This window comes from Seriola aureovittata, chromosome 17, assembly GCF_021018895.1.
Source record: "Seriola aureovittata isolate HTS-2021-v1 ecotype China chromosome 17, ASM2101889v1, whole genome shotgun sequence".
Classification (NCBI taxonomy): Eukaryota; Metazoa; Chordata; class Actinopteri; order Carangiformes; family Carangidae; genus Seriola; species Seriola aureovittata.
In genome coordinates, this window is record NC_079380.1 from 14,767,956 (window position 1) to 14,792,460 (window position 24,505).

The following is a 24,505-nucleotide window of genomic DNA, read 5'->3' on the forward strand; positions in this document are numbered from 1 at the left end:
GTTGAATGACGTTTATTGGCTCTGATGTTAAAGAGTAATTTGTGTGTTTGTTTGTTTGTTTGTTTGGTAAAGTGTAGTCGGATTCATTTTAGTTTTGTAATGCAGTTTGACCCGTTAGTTACACAAATTCAGCCTAATTAAAAACTTCAAGGTGATTTTCTAGGTTTTATTCTCACTTTAAAACGTATATGACTATGACTTTGACATGACCATGACAGACCAATAGCTGAGTCAATGCTTTTTTTTTTCTTACTAAGGTATCACATGTCACCATGCACCGTACAGTGGGGAAGTAAAGGCACTTCCTTCTTCCTAGCACAGCTGCTGCGCTGAGCCCAGTCAGTCAAAGCAGGATCACCGATAGTCGTGGCGATGGGGGAGACTGCAGCTTGTCAGTGGCTGTCTTAACTGAATTCTTTACTTTTTGGGGGGTTTAACAGCGACGGCCAATGTCACCGGGTTCACTCAGGAGAACCATCCAGCTGTAGTGTATAAAGAGAAGCGGTCGGAGCGCAGCCTTTTCTGCCACAATGGCAGCGACGTAGCGCAACTTTTGGATCAGCGGTGGATGAACGACAGCGCTCACTTTCACATACTTGTAGGAAACACAGGAAACTTGAAACATGAAGAAACAGTTCAATCGCATGAGGCAACTCGCCAACCAGACTGTTGGAAGGTGGGTGTTTGGATTTTAACAACGGGCATTGTTGCAAGTTGTTTTTACATATTTATTTTCAACATGAACAACTGATGTTCTTCATAATTTGTCAGAACAGTGTGTTTGTTGCCCTGCTCCATTGTCATCTGTCGTCTTGTTGTGGGCGGTGTCGGAAGGGCTGGGCCACGTTTTGTGTAACCTGGAGAGTTTATGAAGTTTGAGGGAAAGCAGAGTAAAAGTTTGCAACAAGTAATGTCAAGCAGAGACTAAATCTGCCCACGTATTATGTGAACTTTTGGTTTTCATGGTTCAGTGCAAATAGGCCAATGGTATCAGGCTTTCTGTCTGAAAAGTCACGTCAAGCTTTCTCTAACATCAGTCAGTATATGGACATAATGAGTCTGTGGTAGTAGTAAATTAGTGACTTTATTAGATTTAGGGCTACAACTAAAGATTCTTTTGATTTCCGTTAATCTGTCAGTTATTTTCTGGGCTATCTTTCTTGACTCATTTTATCTATAAATTCTTATAAATTGTGAAGAAATACTCACAGTATCCCATTGCTCAAGGTGACATTTTCAAAATGCTGACTTTATTCAATCAACATTTTTTTAAAAAACCCAAAGATATTCAGTTTTCTAATAGATAAGACAAAGAAAAGCTGTAACCTGCGTATATTTGGAAATTCTGCTTGAAGAAACGACTAAAACAATCAGTCGATTATTAGTAGTATAGTTGCCGATTCATTTTGTGTGGTTTTACCAAACCATTAATCAACTTTAATGTTGCAGTTCAAATGAAATCTCAGAAAACTAATACCAACTAGTATTTCTGCAGTTGTAGCTTAGGATGTGTACACTAACACGTTTCCTGATGTGTGGTGATACTGGAAGTTAGTTTACACACACACACACACACACACACACACACACACACACACGATATCTATATCATCTCCCTCTCCTCTCCCTTCATCTCCGTCCCCACAGGGGTTTCCAGCCCTGTTCTCTATCTGCAGCCGCCACAGAGATGATGTCTCTGGTCATTACTGCATTAATGGGGTCTGCAGATGACGTCCTCATAATGTTTCTTCAAAATGACTTTCCAGCCAACACCCTGTAGGCGCTGGCCTTGGATTCCACACATATGTTCCTCCATATGTTGTGTAAGAGCAGTAAAACTCAACTGAGCAGAATGATGGCTTGCTTACTGATAGGTAGAAGTGTTTGCAGGAACACACCCACTGTGGATCTCTGCTGGATAGAGGGTAACGTGCCAGAAGTCCTCTGGTGCCATTTGTAGCTCTGCATGATGAACAGAAAGTTGGAGTTAGAAAAGAAATGGCTGAAATTAGCAGTATCATGTTCAATTAAAGGTGGGTGAAGTGAAATTATGCACTTTATGCCTAAACTGGGTTCGGGGGGGGGGGTCTCCTGTCCACCACGTCCCTGATTTAGGATGATGCATTTTCGTGGTTTGTGTCTGTGAAAGTCATAAACCATCCTGCCACATAAAGAAGACAAATTAAACTTAGACAAACATGAAATTTAAGCTGATTGCTCCAACAGAACTGGGATGACTTTTTTTTTTTTTTTTTAATCCAGTTCACAAACCATTGAATTTGTCTCCCCCATGACAGTTTGTGATGATGTGGTTTTTATGTTTGGCACAGGAAGGGCCAGACGTGGAGGGTTTTTGTGGAGTAAGCATTTCCATGCTTGTTGACGGGGACACAGTTGGTGGGGCTGGGGACGTCACGCAGCCACAGAGGGTTGTTTTTTTTGGTTTTTTTTAAAAAGAGGAAGCAGTTTGATTTACATGTGATTAATAAGGAAGAAGCAGCTTGATTTACATGCAGTTGCAGTGAAACCGCAGGGTAGAAGTGTTTATGAACCCTTGCATACCTCCAGATTAGATTATTAAGAGAGATAAAGACAAAATTCCATATACTTTACACAGAATGTCGTACATTGAACAGTTACTGTTGTGCTCCCGCTTTCTGTATTGTTTTGCTGCAGGTTTTCTTTCAGCGTCTGGGCTCCAGCTTTGTGAAAGTCTATTCTTAGAACAATAGCTACTGGCCAGAGCCAAGCTGTAAGCTACTCCAGTCAAATCGATGCAAATTCAATATTGATAGGAATCTAAAGATTGCTCATGTAGCCTCTTCCTTCAGGGGTGAGCCTGTGTAGCCTAATGTGTAATGCAATCGTGTGGATGAGTGTGTCGGTATTCTGGTAGCAGATGTCATCCGATGCCATCGCAAACTGTGCATCTCAACCGCTGTTGAGCTGATGAAGTAACAAGCTGTGACTTTGTCATATAAATAAATATTTTATTTGCCATCTCTGTCTGTGGAAGTGCCATATGAAAGTCGTTTATTTCTACCCATTTTCATACTTTTCTGTGCTAAACATCAATTAGAGACATCCTCTATTGCTCAGGACATGATGTCGTGTATGTTTAAGAAATTAGCAAGAAAAATAGTAAGTTTATAGAGACGGACCGTTCCAGAAGCTACAGTTTATTCTGAGTAGGAGTCAGTATCGTTTGAATCTGAAGCTTCAGTTCCAATATCTAAATACCTTTGCTTTGGTAAATACGTTTCTTTGAGACACGTTTCTTCAAAACAAAAAGAAACCAAAGTTCACAAATATTAAATGTTTGTCAAAACACTAGAACTTTGCCATAACAAATAGTTACTAATAAAATTGTCTAAAATTGGCAAATTTTGGATCTAAATCTGGGACTATTTGATCAAAGAATAAGAGAACAAAATTCTGAGTTTGACGAGACATTTAAATTTTAACTTAATTTTGTAACCGATTTGTCTTTGATTGTTTAATTGTTTGGTCCGTATTATGTCAGCAGATAGCAACATATCAACAGATCTCAGGGCTCACAGTGACATCTTAAAAATCATATGCTTTGCCTGACCAACCCAAAGACATTCAGTTTAATATCACAGAAGACTCAGAAAAGCAGAAAATAGAAGACGGTTAGCCCAGCTAATTTCTGCCTAAAAGTTTTAATTTAAATGATTGATCATTCATGAAAATAGTCATTGATAATCGACATCAAATTGTTTGGTCTTTACCAAAAGATCGATTTCCAGCTTTGCCAAAGATGTAAAAACATTTGCTGTCACCTGACATTTTTGAGGAGTTCAATTAGAATCTGTACTCAATCACACTACAAGCTGGAGACGGCAGCGTGCAGCCAGAGGCATTTTCAATGAACAGTGAGGTTATTTCAGGCATTAGTGAGGTAAGCCTGTATGTGGAGGGTGTAACTTGTGAGGATCTTATTTCTGAGTCTTACAACAGTATTAGGTAATAACTCTCTGTGTGGGAGAGGGTTAATTGATCCCTGTGAGATTTCAGATCTATAGTGGGGGCCGGCGCTGGTAGAGCAAGGGAGGAGGTCCTCAGGGATTTGTGTGTGTAGATGTAATACATATGCACGTAGGTGTGTGGTCGGTGCATTTGTTAAATATTGATAGGTTGAGTGTTCTAGTTCAGCAAGATTCAAGCAATTGGAGAACAATGATAAGTCTCTGACTCTGAAATGGGGGGGGGGGGGGGGATCCCACAATGGGAGTTTGCGGTCACCTATGAAGAAGTGTGTCTAATTTCAGATGTTGTGATTTTGGCATCTTGTACACATTTCCTAGAAGTTTGGGAGTGATGTCATAGAATCCTATTTTCCACAGACTCTGTTTGCTGTGTTTAAGGCATCAACAAGCCACTTGGCAACTCCCACCCTCCCGCACACAAACACACCTTCTCCTGTTGCCATAACAAACCAGGTGAGGATAACACACAACAGGAAGTGTGTGTGTGTTCTGACAGGGTGGAGGAATCTGACAGGTCCATCATGGAAAACAGCCACGGGCACGAGTGGTGATGGGCTTCTGCTTTTGTGCATACATGTCTAGTACGTGTGCGCAGATGCGACCCTTTGATTACATAATGAGCGATAATATGCGTCTCGACACATTTCATATTGTTAACAACTATCTCATAACAAGGTTTTATTGTGGGATTGATGTGTGTTGTGCACCGTGTATCTTTGCTGCAGGCGCACACACAGTGCAAACTGCAGATAGGTTGGGCTGGACAGACTGTTTTTTGCTCTTCAGCTGTTTTCTAGAACAAGTTAGGTCTTATTTGGTCGAAACAAACATGTGATCTTTGAGAAAACAGAATACATCACAATAGGTCACTGCGCTGCATTTTGTTGGAGTGATACGTGTCCAAACACCACACATTCTTTAGGCATTTCATTCAAATTCTAATGAAAGCTGTTTGCGTACTTCCAACTGCTATCCTTGGATTGCATTATATTGTTGACGTGTTTATGGTGTTGTGTCTCATCTCTGAGTATTGAAGGTGTGTTTTTATTTCTCTATTTGTTGTCAGTCTTTGACCTTCGGCTCCATGTTTGTGTTTCTCTCAACAGGGCTGAGAAAACCGAGGTGCTGAGTGATGACCTCCTGCAGGTGAATATAACATTCTCCTTCATTACTGTTCATGCACATCGATCATCAGGGTTCCTCAGACACAAACTGGATCTGGTGTCACTGCGCTGGAACTATTTCTGGGATTACATAGTCAGCCACCACCTTGGGTGCAGAGATATATAGTCATACAATATTTCACATGATTAAAAATGTGACAGTATGTACTATTGTGTAAATCTTAGTCATTTTGTTTTTTAATAAAAAGGAAACCCAAACCAAGTGGCTTTTTTAAAAAGTCAGGCGGTCAGTGTTTTCTTCATATTATATGATATGCCATCTGTAAATGTTGCTTCAGCTTATAATATTCAACTGAGCAGCAACAGTCACCGCATCTACTTTGGAAATCTGGCTGTGTAGGTATTTGGAGATGTTGCTTCAAGAACTTTTAACAAGTTCAGACAACTACTTCTTATGTTAATGAGGACACAGTCATTTAGATATTTCGCAGAGCTGCAAAAATGAGCTGATAAGTAGACGAATAGGGTATCAATTGGTGACAATTTTTTAATTATCATTTTTAACATTTACTGCTTCCAGCTTCTCAAATACGAAGATTTGATATTTTTCTTTGTCAATGTGTGATAATGAACTGAAAATATTTGGGTTTGGGGCTGTTCCATTAGATGAAAACTGATAAATCTTCTGGAATTGTTGGAAATGACAACAGGTGTGTTTGACTATTTTCTGGCATGTCGTACTTTATAAAAAATGAATAATCTATAAACTAATTGGCAGATAAATTGTCATGGAAATAGGATCTTCTTGTTGAGTGGATTTATTATATCTGTGTAAAAGATTCTGTAAATTGAAATAAGAAAAATATTATGAAAACCAAGAAAGGTTCAACTTGAAAACACTCACTAAAAAGTAATGAGTAATCACACGGATATTAACACTATAATTTGTTGTTTTTTCTTAAACTTTCTTGTTATTGCATCAAACCATGAAATCTGTATTGTGTGTCGTATTGAGCTGTGGGCTGACTGCATTGTTGCACCCCTAACAGCTACAGTTGTGGCCACAGTAGTGAACAAAGAACCTTTCCAGGTTAATGTGGTTGTGTGATTCATTATCTTTCAGTCATGGCGGGTGTCCTGTTCATTCTCCAACCCACTTTTATTTTAATCTTCTGTATCTTTTTAGAGGTCGTTGTCTGGAAGAGTAAAATTCGGAAGTTATCATAGATCTTACAAGTTCCCCTCACAGGCTCTGTTAAAGTCATCATGCCTTAGTAGCTTGTTGATGCCAAGTGGCTCTGCAGTCTTGGAGTACAACTGCTGGTATTAAAACATTACTGGGGAGTCTTTCATTCAGTTATGCCTCGCCAGCTCAGAGGTTTGGCATGGGACGAGAAGTGCCTCATGGTTTTCCACTCAAGGCAAACCCTGGCAATGTTCTGTTATCTTGCAGTCATACTGGATGTAGGCTGTTCATAGTGTGTGTGTGTGTGTGTGTGTGTGTGTGTGTGTGTTGGGGGATGGGAGTTTGCTGGCTAGTGAAACTGAGATCACTGCGAGGGAGAGAGTGTGAGTAAACACAAGAGAAACTGAAAAACATGGAGCATGTTTACAGGAGAGAGAAGCTTTTGCCGGAGGAAAGTAAAGGTGAAAGAGTGGAGGAAGAAGCTTTCAGCAACCCTCGTTCAATCATGGAAGTCAAGAGTTACAGACAAGCTACACAGACAAGCAGTAGTGAACTATGAACCCTGTATGGTTCACACAGTAAATGGATTATTTCTTATGGAATATGAATAAATACACATAGACAGTTGTAATCAAGACAAACAGTCAAGCCATGTTTTGTGCTTTAACAGTGGAAATGGTTAAATTTAGCCATATACTGTATATCATTGTCATAAAAGCACAGAGCAGTAACTGACCCAACCCTTCCCGAGAATTTTCTTGCCTTTGGTCCTTGTCCTGAACGACAGGAGCTTTGTGCTGCGTTAGACATTCCTTCAGCTCCAGCTCTCAGTGAGGAATGTGATTGTCAGGCGATCAGCATAGTGGAAGTGGCTTTGGATGTCTTTTTGCAAAACAACTTGAGCTCCAAGGTGCCAGTCAGAATCTGTGGGTTTTTTTATTTTTTTTAAAAGATTACAAAAAGACAGTATATAGTCAGTCAGAACACAGGCTGCAGTCAGTCAGTTTACAGACTTGCTGCCTGATTACAGTCACCTCTATGAAATGTGTAGCTCGCAGTTTACTGATTCATACACCAGTGAATCAGTATCAGCATTTTTATTTAATCACTCTAGCTGGAAAAGCTTTTCCCTCTTTCCAAACATGAGCGCAGAAAGAATAGTTTTTCCTTTCCCCCTCCCCACGCGCTCCCACACCCCCTTCTCTCAACCGTCCAACATGAAATTTGACACTATGATTTCCATGGTGTTGTAGTAGTCTTTTCTTTCCCATTTTTCCATAGTCTTTTGCATTGGCTGAGGCATTTATCTAGTTTGGACACGTCCTGCCTCAGTGGGAGAATTGAGGAGGCTGTCAGACTGGATTGTATCGCTGCCTGTCTGGCCTCATACTGCAAAGAGTCAGGCTGGAACTGGTCCCTCATGTCAGCATTTGAATACAACTTAGGAAACACAATGGGCTGTTATTGTTGCGGATACTGGACTATACTCTTATCTGATGCTGTATGTTAAACAGGTAGTTGTCAGCTAACTGTGAGGCAAACACAGAATGCCAGAGTTAGATTTTGTGGCTGGCTTGGTCGATTAAAGGAAGATTTTAGTCTAGATTTGGAAGTTTTCTAGCTTTCTCACCAAGAGTCATATGAGAAGATAGATATCACTCTCATATCTCTACCATATGCACCTAGAGCCAGCAGCTGGGTAGCTTAGCTTAGCATAAAGACTGGAAACGAGGGAAACCGCTAGCCTAGTATGCTGGAAATAGTTCAGCACATAGCACCTTAAAAATGTTGTCTTTGGACAGAGCCAGGCTAGCTGTTTCCCCCTGTGACAGGCTAAGCTAACCAGTTGCTAGTTGTAGTTTCATATATAGCATACAGATATGACAGTGGTGTCAGTCTAACTCCCAGCAAGGAAGCAAATAAACATATTTCCCCCCAAAAAAATGTCAAACTATTCCTTTAAGAAAACATGACTCTCCAGACTTTTCATTTGAATCCTGTTTCTGCTCCATCATCAGCTAGCCAGACTTTTAACCATCCTGCCAACAAGGTCAGCCAGCTGGTAATCTGTCAGCCAGCCCATCAGTTACCCAGCTATCCAATCAGCAGAAGCAGCTCAAAGCCAGAAAACAAAAACTGTATCTACCCGCCCGGTTCCTCTGTGACTCACTAAATGTTCCACATTTTCTGCTGCGGCAGGTCAGAGGTCGTCGGTTGGCTGTCTTCACTGCTTTCATTGCTGTCTGTGGAAAAAAAAAAGAAAAAGATAGCAGTAACAGGCCTGTAAACCTTTGGACAGCTCCATAACTGGAGAGGTGGGAGGAGGGGATTGTCTCTGTTCTGTTAATCGTCGAAGTGTGTGTGCCCTTGTCGGTGCCTATGATCAAAGAGTTTTCCTGCTTTTTTTTTTTTTTTTTCCCCCTCTCTTCAACTGTATGACTTCAGTTTGTCAGCGCGTCTTTGTGTGCGTGTGCAAGAGTCTGTCACCTTAATTGAGTTTCTCCCCGAGGCCAGATCATCTGATTTCTTATTTATGGGTTACAATGTTAAAAAGAGGTTGTACTGGTATTTTTTTATGATTAAATCCATGCCAGTACATCCTAACATCTACAACATAGGTAAAAAAAAGCAGCAGACAAGTTACGCAGAGAAAGATATATAAACTTTTAGATATAAATTATGTGAACCAGACCACAATTCAGTATGAGAGACATGATATTTTGTACATTCAGTGAATGTCCTGGGGGTCTTTCCATTGGCACAGACAATACGATCACCCAGTGGATCCAGTCCGTCGCACCGCCCACGCTGTAGTCGCTCACTTCTCTTTCTTTCCCTCTTGGCACCGAGCGTTGGAAGTCTGGATCCAATCGAGCCGTCACCAGATAGAGCTAGACGTCCATGCATTAATCAGAGCTGGGGATCAGCTGAATGGTGAGCGAATCAATTGGATCCAGGCGAAGAAGCCAAGTCCAGCTGTGGTCTGGCTTGGAGCACTAACTGCAGGAGAGAGGGAGGAGAGCAGAAAGGGAAAGAGAGGATCAAAAGTTTGTGTGTGAGCAAGAGAGCTTGACGCGCCATAAAGAGAACCACAAATTGGTGAGGATAAAAGTAAGCAAGAAGAGTAAGCGCGAGATGGGGATCAGACAACAAATGAGGGGCCTTTTTAGATGTAGTGACAGAACTGGATGTTTACAGTGAAACAGGAAAGGGAAGTGAACACTTAAATGAGAGACAGCTAGTTGGGTGCAAAAACAACATGTAGCTAATGCTACAACCGCAGCGTCAGTTCAAAAATAGCAAACTAAATTTATGGTGTTTATGTTGTTATAAATGTTTCACTTCATGCAAAACCTCTCTGGTTTTTGAAACACCGCAAACAGTTTTCCCAGTACACTTGATAGTTCTGTTGACCATTTTACAAGGCATGCAGTTCTTTTCATTAATGTATGAGACTCAAAATTTGAGTCTTACTTGCTGTCAGCTATGTTATTGTCACATGATCATGCAACAGGGAGCAGGGACTCTGCCTGTTTGTGCATTCAAGGAAAATCTGACATCTGAAATCAGTGACTTAGATGACAATGGCATCTTTTTTTTTAATGCAAAAACCTCTCAAATGATGGTGGATTGTAGGGTTGAGTAATATGATGACCATGACATTTTGCCATACTGTTTATACTGTGGTAGTTACTTTTTATATCAGGCCACCGTGGGCAATCTTGCAAATCATCAGTGTCATGGAGTATTTGAATTTGCATTGTTTTTATATTCCTGTGGTTGCTTTATCCACAAACAGTTTCTCAATTGATTTTCCATAGATAAGCTTTATGATACTATGTATTGGTATTGTAAAATTAGCAATAGAGAACTTTTTTCTCACCCCTATTAAATTGTTCTTTAAGGCACCACAGTTTAGCTGTATTACCATGTGATGCAAATCTAATGTAATAAATTAATACATTTATAAATTTGATTAATAACTGAAGGATAAATTATCTGAAGAATGTTTCGAGCAGGGACTTTCCAATCTGCAGGATCAGTATTGGACTTGATACTGACTTTATTCAATGGACTGGGCATTAACCAGATGTTATCGCAAGATTCACTGTCTCTATTACATTCATTTGGTCACAGCCGGCCGATAGCTCCATTTTTGAAGCGTGCTTACTATTGTCTTATTTGTTCTCATGAGTTCCTGCAGTGAGGTAGCAGTTACATTGATTTCAAAATTGGGAAAAAGGAGGGAAAAAGTAGGATCAATGTATGCCTTGTTTCAAGTCTCTACAACTGGATTATCCTCCAGTAGTGAAATGAATTTAAACCTCTGGCTACCTTGAACGTAGAAACTACCTGAGAGCGTATGTGGAACAGGGGCTGTGGTAATATACATGCACATGGCTTGTTATTAAGGGCTTAAAACATGCAAATCCAGCTGTAAGGACCTTAAAATACCTGCTCATGAAGCCACCATTAGGCCTGCAGTCAGAATGATTCATCTGTTTTCCTTGATAGTGTCTCAGCATGGAGTCTTCATATTTCAGCTTTCCCTGTTCTCAGTAAAGACCACAATCCATCAGTCTGTGTTATTTATCTGCCACGACTCGTTCCATCTGCCTGTCAGTGCTGCCTGTTGTAACAGTGCACACTGCACAACAGAGCAAGGCAAACAGCACAGACTTCCTCCACCATCTTTCAATAACTCGAGCAGGATGGAAAGTTTAGAGATGGATGTGCTCGGGTGCAGTATCTGTGTTTTGATTTGTAGCCCTCACCTGGGTTGTTTCTGTTCAACAGGACAAAACTGCACGCGTGTGCTGAGAGGATGATACATCATTACACACGTTTCCTTCAAGCTGCTTTGAAACAGTTAACTGAACTCCTCTCACAGTAGGCCTTTTTTGCTCTGATTTTACAACACTGCATCTTGTTTCTTAATCTGCGCACACAGATCGAGAGGCGGATGGAGTTGGTGCGTCTGGTGTCGCACAACACGCACAAGAGGCTGGTGTCCTGTCTGCAGAGTCAACTCGGCACAGACACTGAAAAGAGACACGTAAGAAGTGCTTGATTTCTCTTTACTACTGTTCCCTCACTCTGGTTTCATTCAGCAGCTGCACTTTGTAGACACTCACAACTTTGAACTGGCCTGAAGTAAATAAGTAATTACACTTATCTTATTATCTCAGCATGTTAGCAACATGCTACAGAGTCAGGATCTCTCTGTAAAGCTTTTTCCATTTTTCTTAAGAGCAACTCATAGAGATGGTAGTGCAGCATGTAGCTCATACATAAATAAATAAGGGTGAATCACTGTGACAGTATATTGTCAGTATTAGCAAGGACCTGCTATCTTGTGCTATGAGCACATAGCATCTCGTCTTACGTAACACACAAGACATTAGCAGGACTCAGGACAGAAATATTCAACACTGGCCTCCTGCCAGCTCCACAATTACTGTGTAGCAGACCTACCCCAGTTACACACATACACCTACAATAAAACAAGAGACAAGATAAGACATTCCTCTGAGGGAATCACTGTTATATGCTACTTTGTCATACTTTTCATTACTTTTTCACTTAAATCATCTTAATAGTTCATGGTTTGACACACCTGCAGATATGGCGTGGCTGAATGAGCAAATTCTCCAACAGCACATGAAAAACAAACATTATCTAATTGCCTAAATCCCACATTTGGACCATTGGGTTTTCTTTGAGCTATTTGTTCATCACAGTCTAGTCTGAGCCAAATCAGAAAAGCAAATATGGCAAAACAAACAGACAAGCAAATATGACACAGAGTGTCTTCTATTTGTTGTCTCAGTCATTTTTTCCTGCATATTTTAAATAAGCTAAACTTGTGTTGCTGGTCTGCTTGCAGAAAAAGCTGCCGCTGACGACGCTGTCCCAGGCCATGCAGGAGGGAGGGGGTCAGCTAGGAGACGAGAGTCTGATTGGGTGAGTTGGGAAAGTTAACTATAGAATTTTTATCATATGCGAGATTTAACAGCACACAACACTACACTCACGCAGGTAGACTCAGCATTCGGACAAGACCATTTTTAACCAAAATACAACATTAAAAGTGAGTAGTGGAGTGGAAAGAATGTGGAAGGTCTCTCATGTTTCTTTTCTTTACATTAACATATCTCTCACTGTAAGAAAAATAGTGATAACAGCCATGTTTGTGTTCATACCTGTATGTGTCTGCACGAACAGCAAGATGATGGACGTGTGTGGGGAGGCAGAGAGCAGATTAGCCACTGAACTGATGCAGCATGAAGTGATGATCGAGAGAGACATCCTGGATCCTCTTAACCAGCTGGCTGAGGTAAAGACACAGACAAGTTCACCCTTGCCATACTGAAGTGATGAATACATTTCTCATTTAGGACACAATAAAAGAACACACTTTATAACCCTGCTTTATATTTTGATATAAATTGCTATTGACTGAAATATTCAGTAAGCCTGTTTAGACTATCTGTGTGTTTGAGCTCATGATTGTGCCAAATTCAACATGGCTTTTGGCATCATTTTGTGCTAGATTACCGCTTTGCATGATTCATGCTCATAAAAATGTTATCACAGGAAAGTTTTTCCCAGGGTTGACTGTAAAGTGCATTTTAGGATGCGCTCATGCTGTGATGCCCCCCTGTTTCTCTCATAGGTGGAGATTCCCAATATATTGAAACAGAGGAAGCAACTCGCCAAACTGGTTCTAGACTATGACTCTGCCAAGACAAGGTACACCTGCTTATAGTCTGCATTTAGTGGTCAATACATTCTTTATTCATTGTTGTTAAATGTTAAAGTTAATTGAAGTCCAGAGTGTGACTGTTCTTACACTTTGTGATGTGAATACATATCAGTTTGCATAGTGAGAAAGGAAGTATTTCACATTAAATATGTTCATGCTTACTTCAAACATGTCTAAATAATTTCTTGGCCTGCAGGTATTACCAGGCAGCAAAGTCCAACAACCAGGCCATGGCAGCCAAGGCCGATTCTCTCAAAGACGAGATGGAGGAAGCTCTGAATAAAGTAGAAATTTGCAAGGTAGATTTTGTTTCCGATCTTCCCTGCAGTGAGTTGTTCTTTTTCAATAACTACTCAAAGTATGATTTATAATGGTGTCAACCTACAGTATAATGCTATACCAGTCAGCGTGGTTTAGGTAGGCTGCATGTACAGGATATAATAGCTGTGCATTCCACCCAGGGCCTCCTCATCAGGTTAGGATCATATCTAATGAAGGGGCTGAACAAAGAAAGCCTTATAGCAGGAGTGGATCAGGAACAAACATGCTATGCTCATTATTAGGAACATGTAATTAAAGGTCATTGCTTTGACATCTGGAGTTCATCTGGGTCTTAATGAAAAGGTTTAGGGTTGCCATCATGTGTGCCGTGTATGGAAATATAATTTTTTCTTTTCATCCGCAGGACCAGCTCTCTGCAGACATGTACAACTTTGCCTCCAAAGAGGGAGAGTATGCACGCTATTATGTCATGGTGAGTGCACCTCAGTTTAGTTCAAATGACCTAGAACTGAGATGGGAATGTGATGCAAATATGGGCTGGCCCACTATATCCACATTATTAGGTTATGCTGCCTGAATGCTTGCTTCACTATATGGCAGAATTCTGTATATATGACCTGTGTTTATGTTGGTTTATGCACACCAGTTATTAGAGGCCCAGGCAGACTACCACAGGAGGTCTCTGGCAGCTCTGGAGGCAGCTATACCAACAATCCAAATGCAGCAAGGTGAACAGCAACATGTGCAAACAATAGAAATACATCTATACATCTATACCACTAACTATCCTTTGCATCTCCTCTTTTAGTTCCTCTTTAACTGCCAGTAAAAGGGTGATATCTATAGTTGTTATCTGTGTCATGGAGCATTGTAAAACACAGCTGTTTTCTGGCTTGTCATGGCTTGTTGGGTTGCACCCGTCCTGGTTGAAAGTGCTCATAGCATCAATCAAAACGGAGCCACTTCAATGGCAGCAGGGCATTTCACACTATGGCTATTTATTGAAATTGAGCGTAATCGCAAATAATATTACGGGTCAATAGTTGGCACACAGTTGGCTGACAGTTGCAACACAAGTTTTGCCTCAAAGTAAGTCGCATATTTTAGCTTCAAACTCTTAAATCTTTCCATGATGTGAAGCTTTTACTTCCTTCATGAAAGGCAGCAGCAGCACAGGGCTCCATTTTCCTTTCTATGAAATTAGGATGAGAGTCTTACATTTATCTGATTTTCTCTGCTCTAGTTAAGTGAATTGCTAACAGCTTGAAAGGGCAGACTTTTGGCAGATTGATAATGAGTTCAATTCAGCTCAGTTTCCCAGAAAACAAAAACACTAAAATCATGACACCATAACAGGAAAAGAAATCCTTGATATTTTAAAGATATTAGTTAGCAAAAAGTAAAAAAAATTCTCTCCCTCCTGGAGAGAAATCAGCTGGAGGGACGTGCCTCGATTATTCTTCTTCTCTGGTGCAAAAGACACACCTTTTCTAGACAGACTGCCCGCTGGAAGTCCTGTGGAAGTGCAATGGCAAACCACTTTCACATCTGCTAGAACTTCCGGAGAAGTGTCCGTGGTGTCCTGCAGGCAGTTTTTAAGATTAAGAGAATCTATTTTAATTTTAAAATCATGAAAAGCTTCACTGTAGAAAGGGAGTTAAATACTTGTTGAGGGTATTGTTACTGGCATGCAAAAAGGCTTTGACCAGAAAATGACTGAAGAAAGACAAAGACAATGAATGATAAATGATTGTATCAACAAAGTCTACGATATTTCCACAACTGAGCGAACTACATTTAAACTATGAACTCAAATTGATATCTTTCTCAAAAGTGGTCAAAATAGCTTTTCCCATATGTCAACTATAAGCCCTGATCAATTTTTTTTTTTTTTTAGAATAATTTTAATGAGGAATCTGTTTTCTGTAACTAGGCTGCGTAACCAGGTTACCGCTTGGCTTTTCACATGTACACATGCATAACGAGGACTCAAAACAGGGAAAGCATCACAGTGACAGCAGAGCAGAGCAGATGAGAAAAGTTGCCAAATAATCAGATTAGTGTTAAGACACTGATGACTTATTTCTCACCCAGACTCCTGGATGGAGAAGCCGGCGTTTGGTACGGCCCTGGAGGAGCACCTGAAGAGGAGTAACCGTGAGATCGCTCTGCCTATTGAGGCCTGTGTCATGATGCTGCTGGAAACTGGCATGAAGGAGGAGGTACAGATGAAATCCTGGGGAGAGAAATTTTGTTAAACTAGGGCAAAGTTGAGGGTTAATTGACCCAAAATTTGGGCATACATTTGTACCCATAAAACTTCACTGCTCCACTCCGTTGGAGCTGGAGGGAACTGTGGGTTCATGTGGACTGCTCTCTAGAAATGATGGCACGTACAGTCTGGAAACATCTGTGGCCAACTTGTGGTCAGTTTGCCTTGGGGCTGCGGGAATAAGCACAGTGTGTGTGTGTGTGCAGGCATCTGTTATCCATTAGCATGTTCACTATTACACCCTTTAAATGTAACCGAATAACTAGACTCCACGAGGAGGGCAATTTAAGACAAGTTTAGAAACGGAAACAAAACTCTAGCTGTGTGTCTGTCTGATACTCATCCTGAAACAGCCACATCTCTCTTTGTAGAAAAAAACAATTCCTCTATTGACTTTCTCTGTCATTTAATGGATGGTACACATTTTCTTGCATTACTTCTCCTTTCCTTCTACCAGCCCAGACTTACTTCTTTAATTTAAGGATGGAAACCAGTCACCTGTAAATGTCAAAAAAAAAATGTGTCAATGTTGTCTTTGCAGGGACTCTTCAGAATAGCTGCTGGAGCTTCAAAGCTCAAGAAGCTCAAAGCAGCACTGGACTGTTCAACCTCGCAGCTCGAAGAATTTTACTCTGATCCCCACGCCGTCGCTGGTACAACCTCTTCTACAAATCCACAAGTGACCCCATCTGATCCAGATCATTTTCTCATAGCTTGTCTCTTCACACACAGGAGCTCTAAAGTCCTACCTCAGGGAACTTCCTGAACCTCTAATGACTTTTGGCATGTACGACGAGTGGCTACAGGCCTCCAAGTAAGAGGACAACAGCAACACACATAGACACAACTCTTTTAATATCCTGTAAGACACGCTCACTCTGTGCTAATAAGCAGAAAACACACACCTGAAGCAGCGTGTGCTCGCAGGCTGCTTTAGATACTATGGTAGTTATGTAACAAGAAAATTAAATGTGTGTGGTTTCAGTGTGTCGGACCCTGATAAGAGGCTTCAGGCCCTGTGGGTGACATGTGACTGCTTGCCAAAGACTCACAAAGCCAACCTCAGGTAAGAACATCCACAACTCTGTTTCATTCTGTCATTGTTGTTTGAGGCGATCAAATGATGCAACACACTCTATTGTTGCCACACTGGATGTCTGAGGCTGCGTTCCTAAATTGAGCAACAGAACTGAATGTATAGAGTTATTTTCGGTTCCGTTTTTCACTTTCATAATTGATGCAGCAGATTTTGACCAGTCGAATAATAGAAACCAGTCTCATTAGTTTGCTGTAACAGTCATTTCAATGCCTTATCAGACATCTCATTAGAGCACTCGCTTCTGCTTTGGAACATGGGTTTCAAGTGGTCTCAAGATAAATCTGCAAGCTGCAGTTTCTTGGAGAGTTTAAAGCAATGGCTCTGTTGCAGGTACCTGGTGAAGTTTCTTGCTAAACTGGCTCAGGACAGCGAGGTTAATAAAATGACTCCCAGCAACATCGCCATAGTCCTGGGACCCAACCTGCTCTGGGCAAAGACAGAGGGGTAAAAAGCTTGTACACTGTTCACCTCATATTGCTTTTCTGAGCACAAAATGAAGCTAATTTTGATCAAGGTTACTCACCGTCCTCTCAACTGTGTTTGTATCCAGGACGCTGGCCGAGATGGCAGCAGCTACATCTGTCCATGTGGTCGCCATCATTGAGCCCATTATTCAGCATGCTGATTGGTTCTTCCCTGAAGGTAAAACATCTATGTTTGTTGTATTTGCAGTAACATTTTATCACTCACTATTACTAACTATGAGCAATGTCTCTTGCATGTTGTTTGGTAAAAGTACATAAGTATTAACAGGAAAATGTACTTAAAGCATCAGAAAGAATGGCCCTTCTGAGTGTATACAGTATATATCTATTGGTATTTACGAGGCTACGGTACGAGGCTTCTAATGATTAATGATTATTTTCATTCTGGATTAATCTGCTGGCTATTATCTGGATCCTTTTAGTGTTTGGTTTGTAAAATGTAAGAAAATAGTGTAAATTGTAATTTTGTAAATTAAATGTAATAATGTAACTGTAATTTAAGACAAGGAAAAGCAGAAAATCTTCACTTTTCAGAAGCTAAAACTTTGGATTTGTTTGTCAGTATTGCGTGAACATGAATTAAATAATTATTTTTTGATAATTAGCTGTCAAAAAATTGCATAAGCTCAGATTTTATAGATTGTAGGATAGTTTATTTTTTATATATGTATCTAATGTGTTTTTTTTCTGAAATCTTAATCTGTACACTATGTAGTGTAGTAGAAATTTATGCTCAAGTACGTACAAGTACCTCAAAGTTGTACTTTAGTACAGTACTTGAATAAATGTACTTTGTTACTTTCCACTACTGCATTTTGGGAAATGTAGGAAATATGTCTACACGCTTGGCTAGGCTAGGCTAGGCTCAAATGCTAATGTCATCATGCTAGTGTGTTCACAGTGACGATGTTAACATTCTGATGTTTAGCAAGTATATAGTTGACCATGTTCACCATCAAAGTTGAGTGTGTTGGTATGCAAACATGTATGAATTAGCACTAAACGTGATGATTCAAAGTATTGGACCTGTTGATGGCGCTAGATGAAAAGCCAAAGACTATTACAAGTATTAGAAGGTAAATTCGTCATTGTAATTGTTTTCTCCTTTTGTGTTTTCCTTTCTCAGATGTGGACTTCAATGTGTCGGGCATGTTCGCCATGCCCAGCCATCCGGCCACCCCAGACCCTGAACCCGGCCTGGATAGGAAACGCCCTGGCAGCCTAGTGGGGCAGGATGGGGACAGTCACACTCCCCGTAAAGACAGGTACCTGTCTCGCCCCAACCTCAGCCTCAGCCTGCCCCTCGCCCTCCCGTCCCGTCCCAAGACACTGAGCAGGCAGGAGTCGCGGGGTCCAGCCGTGTCGGCTCTCTATGTAGTGGCCGATGAGTCCATCACAGTCACTGAAACGCCCACTGAAGATCTGCCCAGTCCAGACTTCAAAGCTGTGCCATAGTCCAATGTAGCTCCCATTAATCCAGATACTAAGTGAAAGAAGGGAATGATGTTTATTGTGATTTTTACTCCACAGTTTTGTTGTGTTCAGGTGATTTCAGCACAAGCTAATCAGTTGTTTTCCTCGAGGTTGGTACAGAACGTGATGAAAAAGTAGTTCTCTTTCATATATTTTAATGAAACACAAACAGTTTTCAATATTGTTGGGTTACCACTTTGTCTAGAGCTATAATTCTCTTGTGTTACTCTTGTGTATTCTTGTGTTATCGCCTTTATTTCCAATTAAAGCCTACGTCACACTGTAGGTTGCTGGTTTTATGTTTGTGTGGGCTTCCTCTGTTGCATTTTGTTTGTATGGTGTGGCATCTGTCTCCTTTGTCCCTGCAGCGATGTCGCAGTTCAAAGTTTTTCTGTTTAAAAGGTCACTGTCATGTGGTTTTATGTTCTTTTTGGGTTCTTCTTTCTGAACTGGTTTCACTGAACTCAGGAAGTGGCGTCTCTTTCTATCTCTCGCACCATCTCTGTCTGTCTGTCTCTGCTCTCGCTGTCTTTCTGTCCCTCTCGGTCTCTTTGACTCTGATGGCGTGTGGTTTGCCCTCCTGAATTCTCTCCCCTCTCCCCCCTTCCTAGCACTGTTAACAAACAGCCGGAGCCCACTCCACGTAGAGCCAGCACTGTAAATAGAAAGCAGCCACAGCTAACCTCACCCACCTTCCAACCCCCACTGCCCCCTCTGGAAGCCTGGGTTCCTACCCAGCCCGAGCCCCAGCCCCAGGCTCCATCCCCAGCTGCAGAGGCTGAGCATCCTGGCCTGAGTGCAGTTGGTGCTGGTGTTGGTGGTGGTGGTCTGGGTGGTGGGGTCCAGGTAGCCACAATGCACCCTAAGGTTGTAACCCAGCTCAGCGCAGAGGAGAGCAGGTAAGGAGCGAGCTGAGGTCGCAACAATACTCCACCGCCTGCTCGCAGCCAATCAGCCAATCCGGAGCTCTACCCACCCTCTGTGTTTGTCATGTGTTTTTATTGGTCTTTGAGTTTACAGTTCCCATACTGGAAGTCATTAAATAGAAAATCATATGAATAACAATGTCCTCAGCTTTTAATTTGGCTTCATTTTAACAAATTAAGATTGTAATGCATTGAAAATCACATTATGCTTTGTCTACAGGCAAATTTTGTCCCCCCCCTCCCCTGCTTGTTGTGATGATTTACCAAACTCAGTCTATTTTTAAAAACATGCTTGCCTTCCTTCCTTCCCGCCTGCCTTTTTGATGTCTTGATTTTGCATGCAACACATTACCAAACCTTTGTTCAGTCTTTTAGACAAACTTCTTCTGATCTTGTACCTTCTTCTCTAAACTTGTCTTTAAATCTTTCTTTGAGTTATTCTTCATTCAATAACCTTCATCTCGTGTAATTAGCCTCTGAATGATAGTTTGTGCAGTTTGTTCTGTATATCATGCATGATTTTGTGCACTGGTGCATCACTGGCTCGTTGAATGTAGAGTGTAGATGACATGTTGATGGATTAACATTTGGATTTATTGTATTTCCACAGCCCAGCCCGTGAACTCATGTCCACCCCACCTCCCCAGAGGAATGGTTCGGTCCATCTTGCAGTAGGAACCCCCCACTCTCAGGGCGGGTCCAGGGGGCCTAGTCCACACATGGTCCGCAGAGGTGAGAGAATATTACATTATGTACATTTGGTACATTAATATTGTTGATATAATGTTATACTTATGTTTTCCTCTGAAGGCACCAAGAAGCAGGCCCCAGCCCCGCCGAAACAGGCCAGCCCCTTCGCCTTGCAGCCCAGTAACACCCAGACACCCGGCTCCCCTCATCACCCACCCATCACGCCCCGACGCCACCCGAGCAAAGACAGCCTAATCCACGCCCCGAGCCACCCACCCCCGCAGCCTCCGCAACCCCACCAGGCCCAGGGGGAGCCAGAGCCCTCCCCCCCGAGCACTCCCACCCCTCCTGACACTCCACCCCACGATGGACTCCACTCCAACCCGCTGTCTTCCTACCACTCTGGATCTCTCCCTCGCCCCTCTAGGCCGGCTCCAAGGCCACGACCCCGACCCAGCATGCCACCACCCCCACAACCTGCTGCGAATGACAATGGAAACGGCCTCTGCAGCACCGCCTCTAAGATCATAACAGGTAAACAGTTTGTCCCTTGGGTCTCATGAATCCTGTTTTTTTCGATAGTTTATTTAATTCAGATTTAAGAAAATGAAGACACGCCAAGCAGCAGGAATGCAGGAAAGGATAACAAGTTTTAAGCGTACTTGAGCTATAACAGCAATATTGATGGAAGAATCCTCCCTCTGTGTATGTGTGTGTTTTTGTGTGCACTACATTTTTACTGTATGATCAAGTTTTTCCAGTGGAAACTCATCTAGCTTAAAATAGAGCAGGATCCAACACTGTCAATGGTGAAAGAAGTACTCAGATCCTTTACTTAACTCAGAGGAAATACCACAATTAAAAAATGTTATTATTATTATTATTACATAACTACATTACATTATTATTGCATTAATGTTCAAGAGCCATTTTGATGTTGTAGCTTGTTGATTTGCCACTAATTAATTACTTTATATACTGTTGAGTTGATAAACCTCAACAGCAGTTTGTCATATCATAAATCATAAACTGCAGTAACAAATAAGTACAGCTGTCAAACAAATATAGTGTAGTTAAAATTATAATATTTTTGAAGTTCTTAACTTAGTCTTACTTTCTTACAGGTAAAAGTCCTGCATTTAAAAGTTTACTTCGATGTATTAGCATCAACATATAGTTTAAGCACCAAAAGAAAAAGGATTTGTTAGGTAGAATAGGTGATTTCAGAATAATGTATATTATATTATTGAATTATAATTATTGATGCATTCATGTGTTCATATTTACTTACTTACTCATTACTTTATATACTGCTGTGTGGCTAGTAACTAAAGTTGTCAAATAAACAAAGAGGAGTAAAAAGTACAAAATGAATTATTGTGATAGAGGTATGAATTAGCAGAAAATGGAAATACTCTAGTAACGAAGAGGTACCTCTAAATTATACTTCAGAGTAAATGTGCTTTGTTACATTCCACCACTGATGACAGCCAAAGTATGTATGTATGTTTATAGTGGTATTGTGGGTGTTTTACTGAAAGGATTTTATAACTCCAGATGTAACGAACCACAGTGTATAATGACAAAATGCATAAAATATCACTGTGAACACAGCTTCAGTGACATTTAACATGATCTCTTTGTGTAGGCACTGCAACGACTGAAATCACGCGCTGGTCATCTGCTGATACTGTATTCAGTATTGAGTGATTTCAGCATCCTCTCGGGGCATCACTGTATTTAGCTACCTGGCTTTTGGTTTCACTGTCTCTTAATGCCTGACCCACTGAATGTACCTGTGGTGATCTGAAAGCATGACAGGATGTGTGTAAATATTGCAGATGTCTGAGCTGCCAGTCTGCCATTAAGATGAGCTTTGCAAGGCAGGTAATGGTAAGGATCTGACTGGCTGACGCATTGGCCTCGCTTCTGTGTCCACTGCATGTTTGTGTGTCTGCATGGGGAAACGAAGAATGCAGGCGTTTGCTCCTGTCAGTGTGTTATCGTTGCAATACTCATACTGTATACGCACGTTTATGTGCATTAGTATACATTCATGTGTTTGTCCTGCACTTTAACCCCGCTGTCCAACAATACTAACATGCTTATGATTCCCACACCATCCCCGACGCTGAGGTTGGATGGCTTTTGCCTGCTAACAGTTTTCTCTAACATGCCACTAAACAGACTTTAAACTGACCGTGTACTGTTATTCTGTATGTTCTGTAGCATTTAAATATTAACACACCAAGGATACTCCCTACTGCTTCAACCTCTAAAAAAATGTTACTTAACCATTACTCAATATACAGTATTGACTAAATTTAATAATGTGAGCAATCCTTGGTGTCTTACTGAGTGTGTAAAGGTGGTGTGTGTGTGTGTGTGTGTGTGTGTGTGTGTGTACACTACAAAGTTTGAAACTGTGTGTGAGTATGTGCATGTGTGTGTATTGCTTGAACTCATGTTTTAAGACATGTCTATGTTGATCTCTTTGCTGACTGGTCCCCCCAACTGTCCTGTGCAGACGGAGGCCCAGTCCTAAAGGGGATTGGACGAGCCCTCATCCCTGAGGTGATTGTGGACCAACAAGGGGAGAGCTCTGCTGGTCAAGAGCCTGCCTCCACCCCAGACCCACCCCCAGACCCTCACATCCAGTCAGAGAGCACCGCTCTGTGAAGAAAAAAAAAAAACAAAAGAAAAAAACGAGGGATCGTTGTCATCGGAATCCTCCTTCACTCAGCTGGTCCATATTTGAATGTTTAGAATCAGACAGGTAACCCAAAATGCACCAGTTCACTCCAGCTATTCACGCTCCACTTACATGATCCCAGATTTTTTTTCTGGGGGAAAAAAATGGCTGCCTTTTCTTCTGTTATACTGACTCAAAACAGAAACCTCGTCTTATTACAGTGTTGGTTTGAACCACAAAACACCAGCCTGTCACTTTTCATATTAGACTTCATCTTGAACTCTTTTTGCTCTATATACTGCTGGGTATTTTGAGATTGGACTGCAGAGTCTTGCTAGATACAAGGCTAATGGGACTTAAACATATAACCTCAACAATATAGCAGCTGAACTCAGAGTGTGCAGGTGAAGCATTCAGAGCTTTCACTTGCCTCCTGCTTCTTTTTAAAATCTTGCTATCGATACTGAAGATTCAGAGCTGACAGATCTGTGAATCTGGTTTTAGCACCAGGTCCGACCACATAGACCCGATGAATAGCACGTTTTTTATTCCGCAGCAAAGTTGTGTGAGTGTTAGCCAGCCACTGATGATCTATTTATCATGACACAGAATCGCATTCAGACATTTTTCTTAATCACTTTCCAATGTGTCACTTCAACTGGTTAAATGTGATGATCAGCTGAGAAGGGCTTTTGAATAATTGTCACACACTTCTGCACCATATTACAAAGGACCAAAGACATGGCTATGGGCCAAAGGAAATTCATTTCAAATTCAGAGCTGCTCAGTTTGTATTAAGGTTGTTGATGACCAAATATTTTGGCTAGAGTGCAATATAAAATGCAGTCGTCTTTTAGAATCTTTTTGGAATTTCAGCAGTTTCAATATATCCAGTGGGGTAAAATATAATTTTGTTCCCAATTAGATTTTTTTTTTTTAATTTCAGCTGACTTGATTTACCAAGTTAAAAATATCCCAAAGATTAGAATTTATTGTGAAAAGGGATTTTTTTCTGTCACATTTATTGTGATGAATAGAAACTGATTTTCATTACATAGTCTTTAAGTGATCATTCCCACTCAAGCTCACTGCTATGACCAAATGCAACCAAATAATTAAAATCTTCTTTGTGTAAAATTTTTTACTGCAGCTGACGATCTTTACCTTGTTTGGGTATTTTTCAGCTCTTTGATTATGTTTTTTTTTTTCTCAGCATTTTTATGGTGTTTTTATTCTGCACATATTGCATCATATAGTGCATCATTACTCTTAATAAAAGACTGTTCAACATTTTACAGTGTTGTCCACTTCATTTTGTCAACATTTAATTGTTGTTAATCGATGAAAAAAACTCTACCAAAGGTGGATTTCCCCTACGATCAGTCATAATGGTGTTTTTCAGCTATAAACTCATTAAAGACTCTAACTGTGTAACTGGAGTTTTTTTAAATCAACTTTTTTTGACATTGTTTCTTCAAGTTTCTCACCAAGATTACAAAG

At 41.0% G+C, this 24,505-nt stretch overlaps 1 protein-coding gene across 7 annotated transcripts; it reads left to right on the forward strand.

Annotated features, from left to right (window-relative positions):
• The first annotated feature begins 286 nt into the window (after window positions 1-286).
• On the forward strand, window positions 287-24,300 carry arhgap17b (Rho GTPase activating protein 17b). 7 transcript variants are annotated; one of them, XR_008830083.1, is made up of 21 exons: window positions 287-676; window positions 5,117-5,156; window positions 11,272-11,376; window positions 12,208-12,284; window positions 12,546-12,657; window positions 12,997-13,073; window positions 13,283-13,385; window positions 13,772-13,840; window positions 14,015-14,096; window positions 15,463-15,590; window positions 16,182-16,293; window positions 16,373-16,454; window positions 16,626-16,706; window positions 17,070-17,183; window positions 17,290-17,381; window positions 18,351-18,489; window positions 19,309-19,596; window positions 20,234-20,355; window positions 20,434-20,847; window positions 21,962-22,206; window positions 22,841-22,979. XR_008830083.1 is itself a non-coding variant. In XM_056401169.1 (21 exons), exons 1-20 carry the CDS (start codon window positions 624-626, stop codon window positions 22,160-22,162), a joined length of 2,298 nt encoding a protein of 765 aa, XP_056257144.1. In that variant the 5' UTR covers window positions 288-623; the 3' UTR covers window positions 22,163-22,206; window positions 22,841-22,979. The 7 variants fall into 7 exon arrangements, 5 of the variants coding, with proteins under 5 accessions (XP_056257144.1, XP_056257145.1, XP_056257146.1 ...); XR_008830084.1 differs by having other exon boundaries at window positions 21,962-22,200; window positions 22,841-22,976; XM_056401169.1 differs by having other exon boundaries at window positions 288-676; window positions 22,155-22,206.
• The last annotated feature ends 205 nt before the right edge of the window (window positions 24,301-24,505 follow it).

What these genes read in the sequence shown, in the direction of transcription:
- arhgap17b (XM_056401168.1), top strand. Translation starts at nt 624, where the DNA reads ATGAAGAAACAGTTCAATCGCATGAGGCAACTCGCCAACCAGACTGTT. An exon ending in ACTCACAAAGCCAACCTCAG is followed by an intron (nt 16,707 to 17,069) that starts GTAAGAACATCC and finishes GCTCTGTTGCAG; the next exon opens with GTACCTGGTGAAGTTTCTTG. An exon ending in TCCACACATGGTCCGCAGAG is followed by an intron (nt 20,356 to 20,433) that starts GTGAGAGAATAT and finishes TTTCCTCTGAAG; the next exon opens with GCACCAAGAAGCAGGCCCCA.